The 22,500-nt window shown below is 39.1% G+C and overlaps 2 protein-coding genes across 4 annotated transcripts in view; both read right to left on the bottom strand.

The window, feature by feature from the left end:
• The window catches only part of LOC138008089 (acetyl-CoA carboxylase-like), an 82,826-nt gene extending 66,172 nt beyond the window's left edge, over positions 1 to 16,654 (bottom strand). The window contains exons 1-15 of one of the 3 annotated variants that reach the window (XM_068855289.1): positions 16,463 to 16,654; positions 14,182 to 14,272; positions 12,459 to 12,644; positions 11,181 to 11,300; positions 10,692 to 10,773; positions 10,510 to 10,608; positions 9,284 to 9,393; positions 8,761 to 8,871; positions 7,529 to 7,581; positions 7,254 to 7,410; positions 4,976 to 5,089; positions 4,470 to 4,529; positions 3,684 to 3,775; positions 2,522 to 2,591; positions 1,800 to 1,963 (exon numbers count right to left, since the gene is read on the bottom strand). In XM_068855289.1, the coding sequence (XP_068711390.1) occupies positions 1,800 to 1,963; positions 2,522 to 2,591; positions 3,684 to 3,775; positions 4,470 to 4,529; positions 4,976 to 5,089; positions 7,254 to 7,410; positions 7,529 to 7,581; positions 8,761 to 8,871; positions 9,284 to 9,393; positions 10,510 to 10,608; positions 10,692 to 10,773; positions 11,181 to 11,300; positions 12,459 to 12,644; positions 14,182 to 14,265 (1,502 nt within the window). In that variant the 5' untranslated portion in view covers positions 14,266 to 14,272; positions 16,463 to 16,654. Of the gene's footprint in view, positions 1 to 1,799; positions 1,964 to 2,521; positions 2,592 to 3,683; positions 3,776 to 4,469; positions 4,530 to 4,975; positions 5,090 to 7,253; positions 7,411 to 7,528; positions 7,582 to 8,760; positions 8,872 to 9,283; positions 9,394 to 10,509; positions 10,609 to 10,691; positions 10,774 to 11,180; positions 11,301 to 12,458; positions 12,645 to 14,181; positions 14,273 to 14,412; positions 14,548 to 16,462 lie in introns of those variants that run through there. The other 2 variants (XM_068855287.1, XM_068855288.1) reach the window with 2 other exon arrangements.
• Positions 16,655 to 18,276: 1,622 nt separating this feature from the next.
• The window catches only part of LOC138008090 (short transient receptor potential channel 4-like), a 72,028-nt gene continuing 67,804 nt past the window's right edge, over positions 18,277 to 22,500 (bottom strand). Inside the window, exons 14-15 of the mRNA XM_068855291.1 lie at positions 19,607 to 19,656; positions 18,277 to 18,448 (exon numbers count right to left, since the gene is read on the bottom strand). Coding sequence (XP_068711392.1) covers positions 18,419 to 18,448; positions 19,607 to 19,656 — 80 coding nt within the window. The 3' untranslated portion in view covers positions 18,277 to 18,418. The remainder of the gene's footprint in view (positions 18,449 to 19,606; positions 19,657 to 22,500) is intronic.

Below are 22,500 nucleotides of genomic sequence, written 5' to 3'. Positions count from 1 at the left end.
CACTTTCTAATTCAGTTCCTGGAAAGTTGCGCTAGTTTTTAGACGTTAGACAAACCAACATAATGACGCGAAAACGATTAATAAACCTGTACTTGCAATTTTAAATGACGTTTCGTTACCGCGCGTCTTAGATCTTAAACTCTATAATGTCCCAGCTAGTTGACGACAGCCAAGGCAATAACAAAGCCACTAATCATTTATATCACATAATCTGCCTAACAAAGAAGTGAAATCGCCAAATCTGAGGTTTTGACGACAACACGAAAATACAAATGCCATTGTGAACCTCTCATTGTCAATTTTTAAGGTAAAACCACTCGTATCCACTTTATTCTTAGGGTACCACGACCACATGAAAGACTATTTGGCGTAGTTGTCAGGACAAGAATAATAAGGAAATGTACAAAAATGTAAAACACGCTAGCGGCGCGTGCAGAGCCATCGTTTTTGTTCATTAATGATCCTATTCTTTTGTGGTGTTCCCGTCGCCATAGTCGTCGTCCTTGTTGCCAGGGCAAACAGCTTCAACATTTGCTTCAACATCCGTTCGATTTTGTTGAAAAGCGATGTTGAAAGCGTTTGCCCCCCCCCCCCCCATCCCCCCCCCCCCTCTCCACCTTTCAACTGTGTTGAACATTGAATCTATGTTGAAACATTTCTTATGGCGAAAGTTGAATGAAGTTAAAGCCGTTTGCCTCCCCCCCCCCCCCCCCCCCCGGTCAACATTAGGGAGCTTAAGCAACGACAAGGAGCTTAAGCAACGACAACGGCGACGGCAGCGAGAACGTCACGAATTTAGTGGGTAAAAACAATAGCTTTGCACGCCCTGCACGTGCGTTTTTCACTTTTGTCCATTTCTTTGCCGTCGTCAGCCAAACAACAACGTGAAATAGCCAAGTTTTTGGTTTCATGAAGAACGTCAGCACTTGAGGATAAATTTTCATTTTCTCTCCTAAAATGGAGTGCCGTTCCGACTGGTGTCATCTTTCAGGAATTACCACACCCATGTCATATTAAAAACGTTGAAATAGTCACGAAGCGATTAAAATAACGCAAATTTATATTTTGAGATGACGTTCTCGTTGCCGTCGCCGTTGTCGTTGCTTAAGCTCCCTATTGTTGTGTATGGGCGTGCGCACTAGTCGGTCTTACAATGACGTATCCACGTCCGTATCCATAGTAACAACCGTGCCTGAAGACTGGGACTGAATACCATGTCTCTAGTGAAGCCTTGTTGAATCAAATGTTTATGGTGTGCTGAAGCGGTTTGCCCATTCCAGCAGTCAAAATCCTTCAACATCATTCAACAAAATCGAACGGATGTGAAGCAAATGTTAAAGCCGTTTGCCCGGGCACCGGGCATTTAAGTTCCCTGCGTCCCTCATGGGAAGTTTTAGAAACGACGACGGCTATGGTGAAGACAACGACACAAAATAATAATTTCATTGGTTAAAAGATGAAAAATAATGGTATTGTACGCATTCTAGCACATACATATTTTTGCGGTACTCTTCTTAACAACTACGTCAAATCCAAAAATCCGAGGTTTTGATGACAACGCGAGCACACAAATGCTGAAACCGCTTGCACCTATTATTTTTAGGATACTTCAGTCGCCCACATTGTAAGACGTGAACGAGGTGGAATTAATAATCGTGACAGACGCACGATAGTGCAAAGTTATACTTCGAGGTGACGTTAACTTTTGCTAATTCGTTGAAGTCGCCGTCGTAGATCTTAAAGTCCATATTAACAAGACCGCCGTGGCGTACGTTTAAACCAACAAATGGCTGACCCACCTCCGTGCTGCCTCTCTGTCTTCTCCCCAAGCGAAGCAGTGACCGAATTGAGAATCGGCGAATTCATGAAGGCCACCGTCCGCCCCAACACTGAAGTATCCCCACACATTTTTCATGCTTCGAAATGTTAACTCTTTGATGGTGCCGCTGCTGGGTTTAAATCCCTTAGAAACAAACAATTTTTTTGAGTTTCACCTTAAAGTACATAAACGGCAACAGGTTTTCTCCCGGGTCGCGGGGAGGAATTCACGAACAAATCGTCGCGCTGTAGTTGTTAGAACACTATTAGTATTTAAAGGGGATTTTCATCTGCATATTGACATTAAACATGAATCAAGTGAGTGTGATCAAAAAAAAATTGCACATGCGTGTCGGCAATGCCACCAAAATGTTACTCTATAGACCGAATGCACAAATGGAGGCCAAAAATGTATTCTTTTGTTTATGTGCTAATTAGACTCACTAGCCTCGCTCTCAAGCAACATTTCTTTTGTATTTTGTACATGCAAACGAGGCTAGTGAGTCTAATTAGCACATAAACAAAATGCACAATAGCTTCAATATTTCAGAGAGACAAAGGGACCACAGGATCTGGTTACAATATAAAGCGTTCCACTTCTTTCAATTCAATTAACGAGCAGTAGATTGTGATACAGACAGCCCTAAAAACACCAATGATATAATGCTGAATGTCCGATGTAAATGCACATGGTGCCACTCACCTCGTCTGGGTTTTCCGAAGTGATGCGTGTAGCAATGACGTGTCCCTTTGGTTTTGGTTGGTTCTGGGGACTGAGAAAATAATTAATGTCATGTTTTTATATGTACAGGCTTTCAAGCGAGGATAGTCAATTTTTATGGTTTTAATTTTCAAAAGACGTCCGCGCGAATTTCTTCTGCGCATCTTCTGCGCACGCGAACATTGTCGCAGTGGAATGCCTTTACTGATAAAACTATCGTTAAGACCTGGCCAAACACTCGCAACGTTAACATTTCAACGCAACATCTTGCAACATTGTTGGGCACAACATGTTGCGTACGTTTGGCCACCCTGTTGCGATATGTTGCGTGCGTTTGGCCAGTCCATTCAACACATGTCGCAACATCATGCAACAATGTTGCGTTGAAATGTTGCGAGCGTTTGGCCAGGCCTTTACATAACAAACAAGATGATTCTGAGCAAAAACGACCTTTATCCATGTGATTTGCTATTTACTTGAAAAACGTCGGGACGACTTTTTTCAAGATTATCCAAATGCAATGCGTTTAAATATTGTCCGTTTGTGTCTGTCTATGCTTTTCTTGTTGTTTCATGTTGTTCAACGGTTTTAAGTGGTTATTGCAATATTTCATTACACTTTTTGGGCATTTTGGGTGTCATAACATTACATCATTTTACGTTTTACGTGGCATAGTCCCTTTAAGTGAAACCCTAAAGATGAAAAGATATCTCTGTTAGAAGTTATGCCTCCTTTACGCATTTCTTCCTTTGTTCCACCAAACGCTGAGAATAGATGAAAAGCATCCAGAAAGAAGCCGGTTGAGGACAAGCTCTAATTTTTGCATCATCGCTATTTGTATACCATTATCTACATTGTCCACTCCTCAAAATCTTAATGCGCAGGAAATATTTTATGTTCGATTGATTCGATGATGATACGACATCCCAGAGTGTTTTGAGAAACGTAAGGCGAGGTGTGGCCCAGAAAGTTTTTTTACATAGGTCCGTTTAGGGGGAGCATCTATAAAAATCCTTTTTATTTTTTGTCTGGGGGTTCGAAAGCCTCCCCTTCCGAATGGTAGTTTAGGGCATTAAAAACAAAGTCAGTTATTCAACTGAAAAGACACATCGAAAGAATATGTCAAAGGATAAACTTTACATACTTGTCAAAATCTATCGGCTCTTTTCCAAAAGGATCAACACCATACATTGTTCGGACGTCCTTAATGTTGTACAGCGGGATTCCCATAGCAATCTGCGAGGCACGGAATTACAGTCATAATTAACACAAATGCGAACGTAAGATAAATACAAGCAACAGAAAGAAAAGTGGAATATGGCTGAAGAGACTCTACCCACTTAACCTAAAAGCGAAAAAACGCTATTAAGGAGCTTTCGCCACGGGGACAACAGTTACGAAAATTTTCATCTAAATATATACGTTCTCGTCATTGTATTCTATGCGAGTTCGCAATTCTTCCAAATTGTTTTACGAGTAGAATGTGAACTAGCAACCAAGAATGCACTTGGTATGGGCTGTGATAAAAACAGGAAAGGGAATAGCAAATTTCCTTTCGCGCGCTGATGCTGTAAATGAGTTTTCGCTAGTTCATTATTTTTTGCATTTTTGTTTTGCAAACGATGGAATGATATCTGTTACATACCTAGCCGTTCGCTCAACAAAACGACCAATGTGATTGGTTGGTTCTTGATCACGTGCTCATGATGAAATTCAAATGTAGCCCGACCGAGATGCAATTCAGCAGTTGTTGCCCGCGGTTGTTTGTTTTGCTGCATGTGATTGTTTAAGGGAAAGTCTTCCCTCGGGAAACTAGTTAGTTTCGTTTTTCCTCAAGTCCTTCGTCTCGGGAAACATCAGGAATCTAAACTAACTAATTTCCCGAGGGACCACACGCGTACATTAAGTATATAATATTGCCCGTTCATACCTGAAGCTGCGCTGCGGGGAGATTTATGTCAGATACCATCTCCGTGCAAGGATGTTCGACCTAAAAGAAGAAACTAACTTATCATGTGTCCTGCCCAGAAGAGCAACCAGTCACCCTTATCCAGGGAGGGCAAGTACAGTAAGAGCTTTTTATTTTCAGTCATTTTGGCATTTTGCACAGACCCTTAAGCCCAGACGCACTGGAGCTACGAACTCTACAACTTCAATTTTCGAAACAAAGGTAAAATCTGCTCATTTTCTCTAACTATGGTGAAATTTGCCTCTCGCGTCCATCTCACAACGAGACGACGATTTCCTGCTCACTCAAATCTTCGCGTGATCTCCACGAAAAGTAAGGGAATACATGAAATTCTCCTCGCCAAGAACAACTATATTTAAATACTCTACAACGTAGTAAACGATAAAAGTCTCGCAATAGAAGCTTGTGTTATTCGATAATGTGAAAATAAGAGGCCCTGCAAATTGTTATTTGGCCACCCCAAGTACCTGTAATCTTGGATTAAGTTCAAGGAAATGAAACGTATGAGACTCAGCATGATACAAATATTCAACTGTTCCTGCACTGACATAGCCCACCAAACGACCCAGTTTTACTGCATCCTAAAAAGAGAAAAATAGAAATATCTTAAGTGGGGAAGGAAATACAATAGGCCATTTCCGAGTTCACGTCTCCCTCGTCTTCAAAGCGAGTCTAAGTGCGAAGTTTTTCTTATGAAAATTAGATTTCATTCATGTGTAAAACAGAACTAATTACCATCACAAAAACTTCGCACTTAGACTCGCTTTGAAGATGAGGGAGACATGAACTCGGAAATGGCCTATTAAGGACCTTGTGTGGGGGTTGTGGGGAAGGGGGTGCACTACTGAAGTGTTTGAGAGCTTACACATATTTGAACAACGGAAATGGAGTTATTTAAGGTGGCTGAGAACCAGTTTCACCACTAGATATAGATATAGATATTCTTATTAGAAGGGTTATAACTAAGACACTGTATCACATAACAGCAATGTTATGGTTCCATATGAAACACCAATAATTGCTTAACAAAATGCGCCCACTATTGTGACGTAATAGGTTACCATGGCAACATGAAAGCTCTCCAAAACCACCCCATATTTCGTCTTTCGAGAATTGGATCTAGGGAAAAGTGATGTCATTTACTCACTAGCTTAAAATTTCAGCGTGTAAACACAGCTTATTATATATGAAAAACACTAGTTTAAAAGTCTGAAAGCCCAAAACTCCCGTGCTGCATATTAATTCAGCCGCGTATACACGCATTGCATTCTTAAACTATTGAGCCTTTGCTTTGACGTCATTTCCTCCTCGATCCAGCTCTCTCAAGATTTGAAAGTTACTAATGGTGGACCATTAAACAGGAAAATTCCAGTTAAAATAAACAGGTGTCTTTTTGAAATCAAGACTCAAAACTTGGATCAGTCACTGTTTAGTTAACATAGTTTTGAATTCCAAATAAAAATAAAATGTTTTTTTTTGGGTCATAGTAGACCCTTTAAGAACAGATAAAAGAAAGAAAATTATTCTTGGAACACCAACAGACAGTTGTCCCCTTCCCAAGAGCATACCAGGTTTGAGAAGGTTGAAGTTTTGGCAGCTATTCAGCTGATGTGGACCTGCTATACCCCCCCACACATATACACAAAGAGGACAGCCACAACACCGGGAACTTCATCCCCTACTCTTCTCGAATAGTGTGTGGGTTCTTTAACGTCCCGCAGGGAACTAATGAACATGGAAGTTATTTGTGAGACGGGACCTCCGGCTTATCCGAGAAGACGTGAAGGTCTAACCATTTGCAGATGTAATTACAAAGGCAGCACTTTCTCCTCAGTTATTTAAAGACCCTGAGTGTTGGTCCGGCCGGAGTCGAACTCACAACCTCCCGCATGGCAGCCCGGTGCTCAACCAACTGAGCCACCGGTGCGCGGTTTATTTCCATTAAACCGATTTTAAGCGGGGTGAAAACGGCTTTCAGGTGTACCCCTGCCCACTTTCCTGTAACCCATTTTGTTTCATTCTTTCATCCATTTCCGAAACAAAAAAACGCTTTTGAATTGGGTAAAGATCAACGGCATTTGAATTTTCATATTCTTGCAAGTCAGTATTTTACTTTGCGACTTGATTTTTCTCTCTCAAAAATATTGCACCTAACCATGCAAAGGCGCATCATAACCTCGTCAACTCCGCGGGAAAAACGTACCTCGGATTTGCGCGTGGAAAAAAACTGTTCGAGTGCGGTGACGCACGAGATTTTCACTATCATTTTGCTTTTTGTTACTTGAACACATGGTAAACGACCAGGCCCCAGTTGGTAAAAGACTGGATAAGTCACTTTCTTACACACCTTTCTAACTAGATGTGCTTAGAGTATGCATATTATACACAATTACAAGGGCAAATGCTGTACTGAAATCTTTGCAGAGATTAAAACCAACGGATAGTGACTTATCCACGGCATATTAACTTATCCGGCCTTTGAAAAACTGGGGCCAGCTTATGAAAACAAACAGATGGCAGTTTCGTAAATGGTTTTTTCTGGCCAGAAAATGTAATCGGGACTTTCGAGAAACGAGCCCCTTTTCACCAAGAGCGGGATAAATGCCTGGTGTAACAATTGTGGAGTGTTTTTGACTTGCACCCAGAATTCCATTGTTGCAACAAAAGTGGCGAGAGAACTTGTCGTAGCTGAGCGCTGTTGGTAAAAATCCTTTTCTTTGATCCACATACAAGTATATTTGTTACCTCTTCCATCTTCCTGAATACTTCAGGCTTTGCTATGGAAGCAGGAGCCTCCTCAATGATCTTTTGATGTCTGCGTTGCACTGAGCAGTCTCTTCCAAAAATGGACATTGCATTGCCATACTCATCCGCCAAAAGCTGCACTTCGAGATGTCTTGCACTTGGAATAATTTTTTAAAAACCCAAAATTTAATTGAACACCAAGATAAATCTAAACAAATTTATTAATTTCGTGACAAAATAAGGAAAGGAGATCAAAAGTCTTGAAGGAAACATACTTTTTAGCTAGCTTCATAACAAAAACTGGGGAGCCAGGAACCTCAGTTTGAACCTGAAAAAAGAAAGAATACTTCAATAATAAGGCTGTACAAATGAATAATCTGGCAGTAATAATATGGATCTATAAGCCCATGTAAAATTTAAGGCTCCTTTAAATATCTATTCAACTTTGCCCAGACAGGTCCTGCTTCTTCTTCTTTTTAATTTTTTGAAATACATTCATTTGTATTTTACATCTATTGCGCTGTGTCTCTGCACTTTTGCTACATATTTCCTGAGAAAACCACTATTTGATTTAATTTGCTACAGTATATGTACTGTTACTTGCATGCACTAATTTAGGGAAAATTTGAGTATAATTAACAACTACATCACAAAGTGGAGGTTGGGTGGCTGAGACATCCTGGAGCTTCAACTTTTGGCAGCCAGCTCTAAGATGGAGACTGTACCCATGACTGGCAAAACATGAGCCCATAGGCACCCATCACACTCATGGTTAGAGGGGAGAGGGAGATAAAAAACCGCTAAACACTTCACACAAAATGCTTCTACTTCCCGCCACATGGATAAATGAGCTCTACAACCCAAAGCACTAGGAATCCGACGCATGGGCAAATATAACAAAACCACTGACAACAACTGACCGCAGTCATAACCTCATCATAACAATGGCTTAAAGTGAACATTTATTGTAGGAAGCATTTTTTTCCTTTACATGACAGGATAATAACATCTCAATTACTAACTGAGCATGAGGGCCGTACAGGGAAATATTGACCCGAGGTCGTGTTAGTAAGGACAAAGCCCAGTGTGGTCCACACAAAAACGACTGAGGGCCAATATACCTCAGTATGGTCCCAAGCAAGTGAGGTTAGTAACTTGTTTGCTATGTGGCATCATTTCTTTGAGCGATTGGACACTTCTCCACTTGGTAACTGCTGGTAATCTTCGTCTTCCATCAATAACCTTTGAAAAGTATCCTTTTAAATGTAAAACTAAATTTTGCTTGCTATAATTGTACTGTTGTGATGAAAAGAATAAATTCTGCTTTTTGAAAACTTTGTGAATTTCCCTCAACTTGAATTTCCCGGGAAAGAGAGAAAATACAGAAACAGACCATTTCCATGGTAATGGTCCATACTGTAAAAACCCAACCAAAAACCAGCCAATCAGAGAGCTCCATTTAGCCATACATTGTATAATTTACCTGACATATTTGAATGCAGCTAACCTGTCTGAGAAAGTTTGTAAATTCATCATCATTAGATGCTTTTCTGATTCCTTTCCCACCACCTCCCTCAGAAGCCTTGATCATCACAGGGTAACCAATGTCTCTAGCGATCTACGAAATACAGTAAGAAGTCAAGCCATCACTTAATACAGAAATTAAAAGCTCGTCTTAATAACCCATTGACGCCTAGGTGTGAGACTTAATGATAGATTTTACTCTGTCTGACGCCAGACGATTTCACTTGTCATTGAGGGACGGGGAAAGTTCAGGAGTCACTGAGAAGAAAAATGCACTGCTTTCAGTGAAGACAAATTTCATTCCTTATGATGTTCCAGCAAAATATAAATCTCATGACCCAAGGATTAAATAGTGTGAGCGAAGCAGACATTCCAAGGGTAAACAAGAATTTATGCAGTTTCAAATGTTAATTTCAATTTTATTAGCCCCTGCCAATCAGGTTGGGTTAAATACAAGCAACTGCACCCATGAGTTCCTGGTCAAATTAATACACCCAAATACTTACCTTGATGCCTTCACTGACATCTTGTATACAGCCTTTCATGTAGAGATCATCTGACACACTTACAACTTTGCCATCAACAAAGTCATTGGATGTGGCGTCAAGTTTAAGACCTGTCACCATGGAAACCATCATAAATTAATATTTATTTATTTATTTATTTATTTATTTTTAAGAGCCTGTCACCTAAAAAAATTATTTTTTCCCAAACATCCAGCCTCTACATTTGCATTAATTAAAAACAAACTGTGTTGTATTTTAAATTTTTTACCCTTTATGAGCCCTTAAAAGTTGAAAAAATAAAAGTAGAATTTGACCTACAATAAGGAAAAGCAAGGAATAGGAATAGGTTCAATACCGGTATTTATGTTACAAACTACAGTACTTTGCATTGGGAACATAAACTGTTCCTCACAAAATCACGGTTTGTACAATTTCTCATACCAAAAATTCAAGGACTTTTCAAGGACTTTCAAAGGCCAAATTTTGAAATTTCAAGGACCTCTTTCTTCATTACGTTGAATAATTTACCCATGGAAAAAGTCTGACAGTACAAATTCTTGCTCATTTTCCATATAAACATACATATGAAAATAATGCAAAGGTACTCTGTCTGGTAACCACTCTTGACCTCACAACTCATCATGTTTATATGACATGACTTGAGTGGCTGATTATTTTCACTGAAGTTTTCAAAGATTAAAAATGTGGGTCAAAAAAAATTTCAAGGACCAAGAATGAAGAGAAGAGATGTACTCTCAAAATTCAACCTGAGTTTTCAAGGGTTTTCAAGACATGTACAAACCCTGTAAAATAAATGCAAAGTAATTTGTAACAGGAACACAAAACTAACCCATTCTCCTTGCTAGCCCAAATGTGTAGGAAAGGATTGCTAAGTCAGTGAAAGGGAGAGTTTCCAAGAAACGGCTTCCAAAGCAACAACACATGATAGCAGAAGAGCTTGTTAACTAAAGATGCTAGGCACTTTAATCTGCACTTAATTGTATGGAGATGGGAAATTAGACCACAATAGAAATGTTTGAGTTCTATAGACATACTGGTAGGTTGTTTCACATCCAATACCCCATGGAAGATTGGGGAAAATTCTGTAGTGAGTGGCAAAGGCTTCTTGACAGGCCAAATTTGTAAAATAATTGAATAAATAAACCGGTATGTATGACCCCACAATTAAATTACTGGAGAGGTAGTGTACCTTGCATAAACCTTACCTGATCCACTCCAGGGTAGGGTTGGGACACCAACAGTCTGAGCAACAATAGTTGATGCAATTTTATCACCCAGAGCCCACATTGCTGAAGCAGGGGGACCTGTATATCACACAGAAAGAGACTCTTCAGCTCTTAAATTACAATATTAGAACATTTCACAATTTAGCGCATACATAACTTACCTATGAAGGTGATACCATGTTTCGAAAGGAGATCAGGAAGTTTTGGATTCTCAGAAGCGTGTCCCCATCCAGCCCAAACAGCCTATAGAAAAAGAGACGTTAAATTGTCTCAAACAAAATTTCCAATTTGGATGAAATGTTACAGTAAAAAGATGCCCCTTACAGTATCTACTGTTGTTCACAGTACTAGTGACTGGGGGCCTGTTTCTCGAAATTACCGCAAACTTTTCGGGCCTGAAAAGCCATTTGTGAAACTGTCAATCGCTTGTTTTGGAGAGCCGATGTCTTGACATTTTTTCAAGGAAATAAAAAGCAAACTGACTGTGAAGTTTGATGACTTAAATCCTCTCCATTCTTGAGATACAGAGGGAATTGTGACACCCGAAAATGGCCCATAACGTTTCGGGACCTTCGAGAAACAGGCCCGGCCAGGCCCTTAATGTCTAGTGGGATCTGGCCCTTTAGAAAGTAAAAATATTTTAAAATTACCTGAACAGGGATTCTTTTGGCGATGTCCAAAATGAGTTCAACATTCGCATAGTTGTGATTGTTTGTTCCTCCTGGTACTGGAACATACTGATCTGCCATCTTGATATACTCAGCATTTGCCTAAGGAACCAAAATTTTGTCCATTTTATTCAAGCAACCAACAAAAGCCTGGCAAACAGACCAAATGCCTGGAGGGTGTGAACTACAGGTTGCAAGTAGCAAGTTAGGGTTGCAGATCACAGTTTCACAGTAGCTGATACAACCCATAGACCGAATGCATAAATGGTGGCCAAAAAAATATTCTTTTGTTTATGCGCTAATTAGACTGACTAGCCTCACTCTCAAGAAACATTTCTTTTGTATTTTGTCCATGCAAACGAGGATGATAAGTCTCATTAGCACATAAAGAAAAGAATACTTATTTGGCTGTCATTTATAAAATGCATTCGGTCTATAACTTTGTTAATGCTAACATTAGGCCTAAAAAATAATGTTTATTGTAAGCATAAGGTTTGCATTTTTGTAAAGGTTTGGGTTGTTTCAGTAACTGTTATAGTAAAACAATGACCTGTAACCCTAATTATAACCTGCAATCTGCAACCATCACTTTACACCCTCCACCAAATGCCTCATGTACATAATTTCCTGCAGCCAATGAGCCACACCTATAAAGGTTTGAGAATCAGGACACTATGAACTGATAGCTGATTAGCTAACTTCTAGCTCAATTATGACGAGGCCGTAAGGCCATGAGCGAAGGTATACATAAATTATGTCAGCTTTCTTGAATTCATACTGGGAAAAGTAAAAGTTCCAGTTGGCCATTTGGATGAATACTGTCTTGCTAAAGTGAATGGCCTTAATTGTCAGACCGATTTTACCAATAATTTTGGACTAAGAGGCTGATATTGCATTCTTTGTAATATTAGGTGATGCCATTGTGTGGTCCAGTTGCCTATCTAAGCCCAAATAAGAATTAGAGTAGCTGCCATATTGCACACACTCTCACATAATCACAAAGGCAAGTCCCAGTGAAGACAGGATTTTTCGTCAGGCTTCTTTGCAAATGTCTCTTTAAAACCTTACATTGTGATGATTATTGTAATACCAAACACATTTTCCATCCCTTTATTTCATGTCATGTATCTGCACCCTTCATAGTTCAATGTAATGCAACGCAAAATTTAAAAAACCCATAAATATATATTCCAAAAAAAGGAAAATAAACACAAAAATGGAAAACCTGGCAACGTATTTAAGTGTGAACACTAGACTAACCCTAAGGTCTTCAGGTGTAACCATGGCAACAAACCGAATAGCCTTCTCATTTCCAAACAATTCATAGGCCCACCGTCTGACAGATCGCATACATTTCACGGCAGCAATACCATTATTGGCAATCAAAACTTTTTCTACCACTCTCTTCCCTCCAAATCTTTTAACAAATTCAGCTGGGGTAGCAATCTAAAAGCAGCAAGTAAGAACACAATTTCGTTAAAACTGGTTTAAACATTTGGTTTAAAGATCAATACTTCACAAATGTTTCAACCTAAACATATCTGACAATTAAAGAGAAGGTGGTAGTCCAAGTCAAAATCCATTTATGGCCTTTGTCAATTTTTGAATGGAATCTTAGTGTCTCAAGAACAACGGATGATCAGATTAAAAGTTTAAAAAAAAAAAACCCACTTCATTACTTTGAAAGATGCTTTATACAGGCAAAAGTGTATCGTTGGTCAATGGTCACTTAATTATTAGGTCTTGGAATTGTTTAGTTACACAACTGTAGTCAGAATAGGAGACCTGTCCACCATTTGCCTGTATGAAATCTTGGGCTCACCTTACTTTGCGATACTAAGAAAAATGTCCAAAAAGAAGAAACACAGTCCAAAAATGATTTAGGATTGTATTCACAACATATACTCCTCATTCAAGAATTGAAACTTTACAATGTCAGAGCTTCTTTCAATTTTGCATGATACAACAAGAAATAAGATGAGTGGTTCTGTTTAATTTTATTATTCTTCCATCAATGGAGCAATTCCAGGTTTTCATCTTTTGGAATACAAAATTAAGATGCCTTGACAACCAGTAAATGTGCAATTAAAATTAAAAAGGTGACATCAGAGGGCAATTATAACCAAAGAAATTCCAACAATATCAACCCAGAGTGATTACATGTAAGTGTTGAATGAATTCATGATTTAAAAATCCAAGCAATGAAGGAAAACAACTTAACTAAAATAACAACTGTGAAATGCAACATAACATACCACAATCACTATTAAAAGGAAAACATTAGCAATTTCATCCATTTTTTGAAATGTACATAACTACCATGGTCACAAAAGCACTGCCCTAGTTGAATAAAACCAATTCACACTCAAGATAATTTGCATTTAGAACATTTTCTGTCATTAAAGCTGTATCTTCTGAGGTTACCTGAGTACAGCGTTGAACCATCATCTGGCAGAATGTACAATGTCAAAGATACACAACTACACTCCCCCAACACACCCCCAAAGTCATTGTCGACGTAAAACGACTAATTAAGTTTGGGTCTGATCGCGTTCATAAGGCAGACGTCCCAATCGATATTTACTGTACATGCAAAACCTGTTGTTGTTGGCTTTTTTTCCTGAAACGTGGACGCGAGTTTTGTCTAGCAGATGGTATAAAAAAGAAGTTATCCAAGATGAACTTCCAAACAGTCGATCCGTCTCGCTCTGTAGTCATGGCGTGGTTTTAGTGACGATAACCTGTAAAACAGGAAACTTGCCAAGGAAGTATCAAAAACGCTTTGCGTTCTCAAAACCCACAAGCTGCTTGAAATTAACTTACGAAAATAAAATCAGATCCTTGTCACGAAAATGCCTTATAACGTTCGTTTCAGAGGCACAAATATAGAAAATCAAACGGCTTTGTCACTGCAGCATTTCGCCGGCCAACAGCTGCGAACTGTTGCATTTGAAAGAGACACTATCAGCTTACTACCACATACGTTGTAGTCCTTGGAGCCTTTCGAGTCAATCTTCAACGAAATTCCATCTTCACTCACGTCTGAATCGTTGTCCGAAGCGGACATTGTCGACCTGGAGACGAAACGGAAAAACCTCCATCACAATGTAAGCTTATTTAACTTGTAGTTCTTAAAAACACAGCTGAATGGACATGTAATTTTGCTGTCATATAAACTTTAAAGTATTTGGAATGTGGCCGCAAAAAAACAGACCATTTATCGTCCAAGATGGACACTTTTCGCCTTCCAATGACCTCCTAAGACTCACTAAATCGTGAAATAATTTTAAAAAGCCGAGAAAAAACAGTGCACGAATACTGCCGCGACATCACTCCACGGGAAGGGGAAGGGAAGGGGTGCTTTTGTCTACTGAGCATGTTCAAAGCGTGACAAACACGTGAACTCCAGCCGTTACCTAAATCATGTCACATATCAATCGTGAGGGGCCAAGACAACTCGAGACAAAACTCAAGTTTGCATAGACAAAATTAAACATCGCTTAGATAGGTGTTTATATTGCTTTGTTAATGCAGCAAGCTACAAGATGTCAAGCAAAAGCTTTGAAACCAATCGTTTGTTATTGACGTGTGTCACCCATTGCGTGACACGCGTCCTACACCTTGAAAAAAAGGGGTTAGGGTACACTAAGAATATTTCGGTTTTTTTCCTTCATATTTCAGACCAACTACAACTTCTTTTCCACTGTTTTGACGAGGAAACATTTTTCCCTTCGTCGTGGAAATTATGCCGCTGGCACTTCTTTGAATGCTTTAGTGCACGAAAATGGAATTTCACATTCCACTTCTTGTCTATCCTGTGCTATCTTTAGAAAAATAGGATAGTTATTATATGAATCAAAAGTCCAAAATCTGCAATTTAAAGTTCACCTTAAAAAAAAAAACACAAAAAGTTGCAAGTTCAAACTCTTTGAAGCGCTTTCCACATCCTAGTTTACATGGCATGATAAAAATTTAATAAAGTAAAATGTATTTGTGCATGTTACAGTTTAATAAAACTCGGTGAAAATTGAAATTAGCAGTACAGAAAACTTAATGTTCTTAGCAAAAAAACCGAAAACGTGACGCACCTTCAAAACGTACGTGACAAATCTAAGGCACGTGCGTACGGTTTGTGCTCAAGCTCGTGACATTCCTATTTCTCTTATTTATCTCATGATGAGGAAATTCAACAAAAATTGTCTTGGGATGTAAAGGAATGATTTAAGCTTACCCAAAACGCGGTGGCATTTTCCCGTGATGACAATGTCGAAGGTCGAGAGAGGGAAAAAGTTACTACCTTTACATTTTCTCAAAGAATTGGGCGTGCCTCGTGACAAAACGGCAGCCTGACTTTAGGCTGATTTTGCGCCGATTTACGCTACATTCCATAGAAACACTGTTATGCGGTTATGTAATATTTTCGTTGCTTGACTAATGCCACGACTGAAGAATCAACTTTTTTTCTTTCGAATCCATGAAAGGCAAAAACGCAAAAGAGAAAAAATGAGAAAAAGTTTTCGCGACGTATGATTGCGGTGGTGAAACCCTGCGTAGGATGATTATCAATGAAAATGTAAGAAATATAGATGATAAGTGGTAATCCATTCTCTCAATCATGCCACCCATTGCGGTGTGGACTATTTACTCAGAGCCTCAAACATGTACAACACTTTCCCAAGTTTGCGTAACAGAGACGGGTTAGGCCTTGCGTTTACTTGTAGACAATTTTTTATGGAAAGACCAGCTGGAAATGAAGTATGAAATTTGCCTTTTCCCAAAATTCAAAAAGGTCGTCGACTTTGGCTCATTTCAGTTCGTGCCTTTTATCTACAGATACTGATGCAGTAACCTCTCAAAAGAGAAAGACAAGCTAAAAATAGATAATTTTCCTGCAATTTTAACCTTTCACGGAAACGTTATGTCATATCTCTTCAATATCTCACACTCTGGGCAACTTGAGGTTAATGTACACTTCAGCAAACGATTTCATCAAACATGAGAAATTGCATGCGCTTGACCTTCGATTTTCTGATATGCTCTTCTAACCACGCGTCCTGGCAGAGCTGCATTTATCTTCCCAGACTAGTAAAATAAGAAATTCAAGGCCCCTCGTATTAAATACAGGACATTGATCCAGGGTACTGATCTGATACCGTTAATAATTTAACTTTTTATGATGAATATTTAGAGAAACATGACTGCTATCATATGAAAGATCCCACGTATCAAACAAACTTCCCAAATCACGAGTATTTGTCTCTTACCTCTTGCGCTTACCTTGAAAGTTCTTCTGAGCTTTTCATATCGCACTGACTGGTAATAGTTCGTTTATGATGATAACGCCGCCAGTGAAGAACAACAAACAATAATAAAGCAAGTCCAACAAGGCCAAGCACTCCGATCATATGTCTCTATGTTTGCTAGAGACGCATGTGTAACGGATCGCCAATTCTGAGCATAGGGATGACCAAAGGGCGGAAATGAAGCTCATCGGATCAGTCAATAAGAGAGGATATAGGGAGGGGTGGGAAGGGTTGTAGGGGGAGAGGGTGGAAGCAGTCGACATCATTCTCTAATTTTCCTTCCCATTAACCAGTAACACGGCAGTATCTTATCGTCTATCATCGAGAACAACATTGGACTAAAAATAAAATTTCTGTGCATTGGACCAAATATTCGGTCTCGGAGAGAGTAAGGAGCTTTCAGACCTTTGGCCCAAAACAGCGATTGTGCTAATAAAAGTAACCGAGTATTACGCTTCTGGCAATGCCCAATTTTTCCCAAATTATGCTCAATTGCAAAATTATGCAATTTTTTTCTTAAAGTAGTCAAAGTATACAGTCCAAAATTATATTTATTGTTGTTAACATGATATCTTTATCTTGAGTTACACGCTCTGATAAAACACAACTTTCGTGCACGCCACATGTAACGTAATCGGCGTTTATTCAATCGGAATACTGATATTTAACGGGATCCTAATCATTCATCACTTTATGAGACATAAATCTAGGAGTAATCATTGATTATGATCATGAAGTGAGTTCGTTGGGAGAACTTTGACGGTTGGAAGCCGAGATGCCATGAAGACGATGCAGTTACGTCAAGAACGTCTATCGAACGTACGAGGATGTGGAATGTGGCTAAACATGGAAAGTTCGGAGTAAAGAGGTCACTAAACCATTCGTGACCTTGATGAATACTTTCAGCGATTAATAAAATTGCGCTTGACACGAAATCTGTAGAAAAAAACTGCAAAAGGACGATGCCACGAAAGCAAGAGGACCACCAGTTAATGCCGTTGATCCTACTTACTGCATCTTCCCAAAATCATCTCCAACCAGCCAACAAATAATCACGGTGAACGGATCCAGTGTTGGAACGCATATATATGGAGCCCAGGCCCCACACGGTCCCGAATAGTGTGGCTGCGAGCCTTCAATAATCTATGATCACAACCCTTGTTTAATTAAACAACAAGAATGGCCTAGTCTTGACCGGCAATAAAAGCTGACGGCTTGAACCTGATTTTTCTCACGATTAAAGTCTCGTGATTTATGGAGGTACATATAAAAGACCATTACAAGTCAAGTAGACTTTGTCGAAAGGTAAAAGGATCACAGAAAGCTAAAGTAGGTAAGCCTCAATTTATTCTCGTCCCCGGGCACTGCTATTCTGACTGTCGTTGACTACGGATCCTCGTGCGTACTCTCCAAAAATTGAAAAATAATTGTGTCATCGCTTTTTACAGATTGAGCTACAGTAGGTGTAGATTAATCTTTTCGCGAAACCAGACCTTTTCAGCCAATCATGTGATTCCAATTAATTCACAACCTCGTTTAAAAATAGCTTAAGGGTTTGCATGCTTTAATTTCAGACCAGTGAGTAAATGACGTCACTTTTCCCTAGATCCAACCCTCTGAGGTCTAATCGGTCAGTTTTGAACGTAATTAATGACTGACCGTGAAATCCAAAACTTACAATCGATGTAAAATAGCCTTTGGCTAAAAATCAAATCTCAACATTTTTCCAGTGGGGGTTATTAAGCAATCACGCATTCATAATCTGAAGAAAAAAAGGAAGTGATTTTTTTATTCATGCATAGTAACACTTTAAGCTGCTTTTTATTGCAACATGACTATATAGCTACGATAAACTCAGTTGAATTGAGATCCATGATTACATTTTCCGCATTACTTCCGATGATAGTTGAGCGTTATTCAAAGGGAGGTATCATGGCCCGTTTGTTCCTGTAAAAACAAATATCAAGAATCGAAAAACAAGGCAATTCTAAATGCAAAACCTAGCAGCCATGAATTAACGGGGTTTAGCTATAACTAATTAAAAATTATGTTATTTTTTAATATAGAGTTGGAAAAAATTATTCTAATCACTTGAGATGCGCGGATTTCTGGATTTCTGGCTGTCAGCATTGTGCCCACAGTATCAAGGGCAGCGTTGTTGCGCATGGCATGTGATCTTTTTTGCTACTTCCCGGCAGCACTCCGCTTACTTATACACCTTATTCCAAAATGGACGTCATTTTACTATTCTTTTGTTTCCTTGCAAATTAGCCCTTGTTGCCTCGTTCTTAAGCTGAAATTTCAAAAGAATATTTCACCTTGAACGAGGCAACAAGGGCTAATTTGCAAGCGAACAAAAGAATACTAAAATGGTAGCCGTTTTGGAATAAGGTGTATGGTACCGGTAATTTTTAGTTGTAGTTTTTCTAATTCGTTTCATTCAGGCCCTGTCAAAGACTTCTTTCAAAAAGGTTTGCTAAATAAAATATTCACTTGATTATCTCACCACTGTTACGCTGATTTCATGCTTTCCAACCTCGCTACGACGTGCAAAAGTTCAAGAATATATTTTTCAATTTTTGTTTAAATTGGGACTGTGGGTGTAATTGATCGTTTTAAGACAATTTTTTTTTAAAAAATATTATCACTTAGCTAGCGAAATCATGCTATGTAGTTCACTTGACTAATTTTGCTCTTCAAAACCTCACTTAAATAGACCCCTCTCCAAAATGGCGGCTACGGATTGGAATAAGCTAAATTCGAACTAAATGAAAAACTGATATTAGAAATAGAAAGAGCACCTTAGTAACCCTCCAAAGTTTCAGCGTATTAAGTGTCAAATCACCTGAGTAAATGTAAGTTGAAATTTTACAAATTTGCAGACGATTATATGACTGGGAGTATACGCCATACCCCAATGATACAAACGCCTTACATTTTCTCAGCTGATATTACACATGATAAGCCGAAACTTTGCAAGGTTACGAAATTAAAGTGTTCTTTCTAGTGCTGGTATACGTCTTTAATTTTAACTTATTTGAATTTTCGACCGCCATTTTGGAAAAGGGTCTATTTCCAAGGAAACCAAAGCTTTTAATTACCTACCTGCTTGCCCAAGCGTTTTTCGCCAGTAATCAAGACTTGCAACTTCTCAACCACTAGAATATCTTTTCTTCAGCTGAAATATAAGTATCAGGGAACTCATATAGACAGGCAAAAACAGGCTTTTATAATGAAGCAGTTTGCGCCAAGTACAACTTAGTAAGGTTATAGCGTTATTTGTTGCTGAGGGTAAATGCTAATCTCATACCCAGATCTCACTCTGTCTCTGGACCGTGGGAGATCTGGGTACCAGATTAGGTAAATATGCAGTTGTTTATGTTTTATTGGGGAGCGGAGATCGAGAGACACGTGGTGACCTTAATTGTCTGCATTCCCAGACATGAGTAATGAAGAAGATGAGGAGAAGAGAATTAAAGGGACACTTCATGACGCGAATAGCCCATTTCCGAGTTGCTGTTTGCCTCGGTTTCAAAGCGAGTCTTGGTGCACAACCAGGGTTAGTGGAAATGAGTGGTGTATTTTCATGCAAATCAAACTCTTTATCATCAGAATGGTTTAGCACCAAGACTCGTTTTGAACCAGAGGCAAACAGCAACTCGGAAATGGCTCTTTCATCTCTGGACAAATCGTGTTGGATGAGGGCCCCGCAGTTAAATCAATATTCGTTTATGTCATGGTCCTTGCCTTGTTGCGCGGATTCTGAGACTAATAAGAATGCAAATGCATTGAACATTTTTGTTGTTGTACCCACTTGTGGTTTGAAATGTTTTTACCTGACAGAGGAAATCCCGCACCAAATTTTGTCTTGTAGCGCTTAACAATACTTGGAAACAGGTATTCTTCGTAATAGCTCTTGTAGAGTTTTAGGCGCTCCTCTTGTTCCTGAAGTAGCGTGGTAAAAAGCAAAACAAAAGGAAGAGAAAATAAGGTTTACGGACGTAAACAGAGTGAATGAGAGAGACACCTAATGATCGTTTCCCGCGGTTATGGCATGGGGTGCTGACATCTAGTCATAATTTGTGAAATTTCGCTTAGAAGTCAAATGAAACGGTTCGTTTCATTTCGGTCCCATCGCAACAGTTGGAACTACTTTTGAAGGCGTTATTTGGCCGATATGATCTTTCGGACCAAACACTATCCAAGGGCAGAAATTGACGACTTCTTTGTCTCGTGCTCATAAAAGACCACGTGAATTTCTCCAATCGCTCTACTGAGCTTTCCCAAGAAGATCCCACTAGTATAACAATGTTTAACCTGCCCCGGGGTCTTCCTGTACGTTTGGATGGAGAAAGAGAAATCCCAGACTGGCTCCTTTGGATCGAAGTTCGAGCTCAAACGTTTGGCTGGTCATGTTTGTAGGAAAGAAAGAGAACTTTAGATCGTAAAAGCACTTTTAAATACGCAAATGGAGGGGAACGCTGAACCTGATTTTGGCGCAATCATGTTTAAATAATATGATGTTTGTTCGGGATAGAAATCTCCGATCATTTAATTACATACTTCACAAAATCTGTCTAGAGGGTGTACGCAAGGTATTACAAGAAACTTATTATTAAACTTAGTTTCAAAAGTTAATGATAAAAAATTGATTTCTTTTTACCAAGATACGCGCATCGTCTCCTCCCCTCAAAAGGAAATAAAGGCCAGGCACTGTAATCAAGTTGAAAGGCACCACAATGGGGTGCAAGTTCCTGTACTGGTTCTCAAGAACCGCTCTTGCAAATTTCCATTCTATCTCTGAGTTGTTCTACAAGACAAAGTATTTAAACAAGACAGGTGTAACTGATACCATGTATGCAACTCTTTGGAATCGGATCTGTAATCTCACTGGATTGGTGTGGGACGCGTTCATTCTTTCTGTTGTACATTCGATTTAATGGGGGACATTGTTTTCGGAATCAATCCCGCGAGCAGTTTGTTGATTGCGTGTGGTTTGCATAAGCTCGTCGTTTTCATATTAATTCTCCAAGAAATCTACACCCACACTGAATATTAAAATTGCTGTTACAAACAAATGCGCCCAATTCACTCTCGACCGTAATCTTTGTTTAATTTAGGTTTTAAAAAGCGTCTTTAGAATGCACGGAAGCTTTTGTTGGAACCGGGCAAAAGATTGCCAGTTTTTGGTACCTAATATCTCTCTTATTATTAAACAATCAAGACCTCAAACTGGAGAGATATCTACTTCTTAAATAGGTTCTTTCAAGTCTATTTGGGTACAGCTAAACGCTTTCTATCGACAAATTGGCATGTTAATTATGTTACCGTATTCAATTATTAGTTGTATACTGATAACATTAGAGGGTCCATTTATTACTGTTAACCCAGTAACTCAAATAATAGCCTTTCTACATATCAATGGATAGGATAGCCACTTTCCAGTATCGGAGGCATCTATTTGTCGGTAATTTACACAGACAAATCCTGCCTCCTTTTCAACGCGGTGAAATCGGTCCGACCGTATGAAAATTTAACATCCAAACTCCCAGATCACGGTTTACCCGTTCACCAAACAGAGCAAAGAAGCGTAGAAATCACCTCGTAGTCTATGAGACTGGCTCTGTCAACTTAGAAATAGAATTTTTAATGAAAGGGTTAAAAACTCAGAAAGTAATAAAAACCAAAAAATAAAATCACTCAATTAAAGAATACTTTGCTTGAATCGCGGCTCAACCTTCATCACCGAAATATGAATTTATTTTCTATTACGTTGTGACTTTTCCCCCCTTTTATTGGAAAGATCATGTATCCGTAACGTTGAATCAACATAATTTGCTTCTAACTTGCTCATCATTTAGAGATAGTTGCTTTTGTTTATGAAACATAAGGTAGTTTTCACATGTTCGGGCTGATCATCGCGCTAAAGGCAGGTTTTCACTATCGACGGAGTCGTAATGTATACTTAAAAATTGACTGAGTGGGAGGGCCGGACGGGA

This window comes from Montipora foliosa, chromosome 6 (genome assembly GCF_036669935.1).
Source record: "Montipora foliosa isolate CH-2021 chromosome 6, ASM3666993v2, whole genome shotgun sequence".
In the NCBI taxonomy this organism is placed as follows: domain Eukaryota; kingdom Metazoa; phylum Cnidaria; class Anthozoa; order Scleractinia; family Acroporidae; genus Montipora; species Montipora foliosa.
This window is presented reverse-complemented; position numbering and strand designations above follow the sequence as displayed.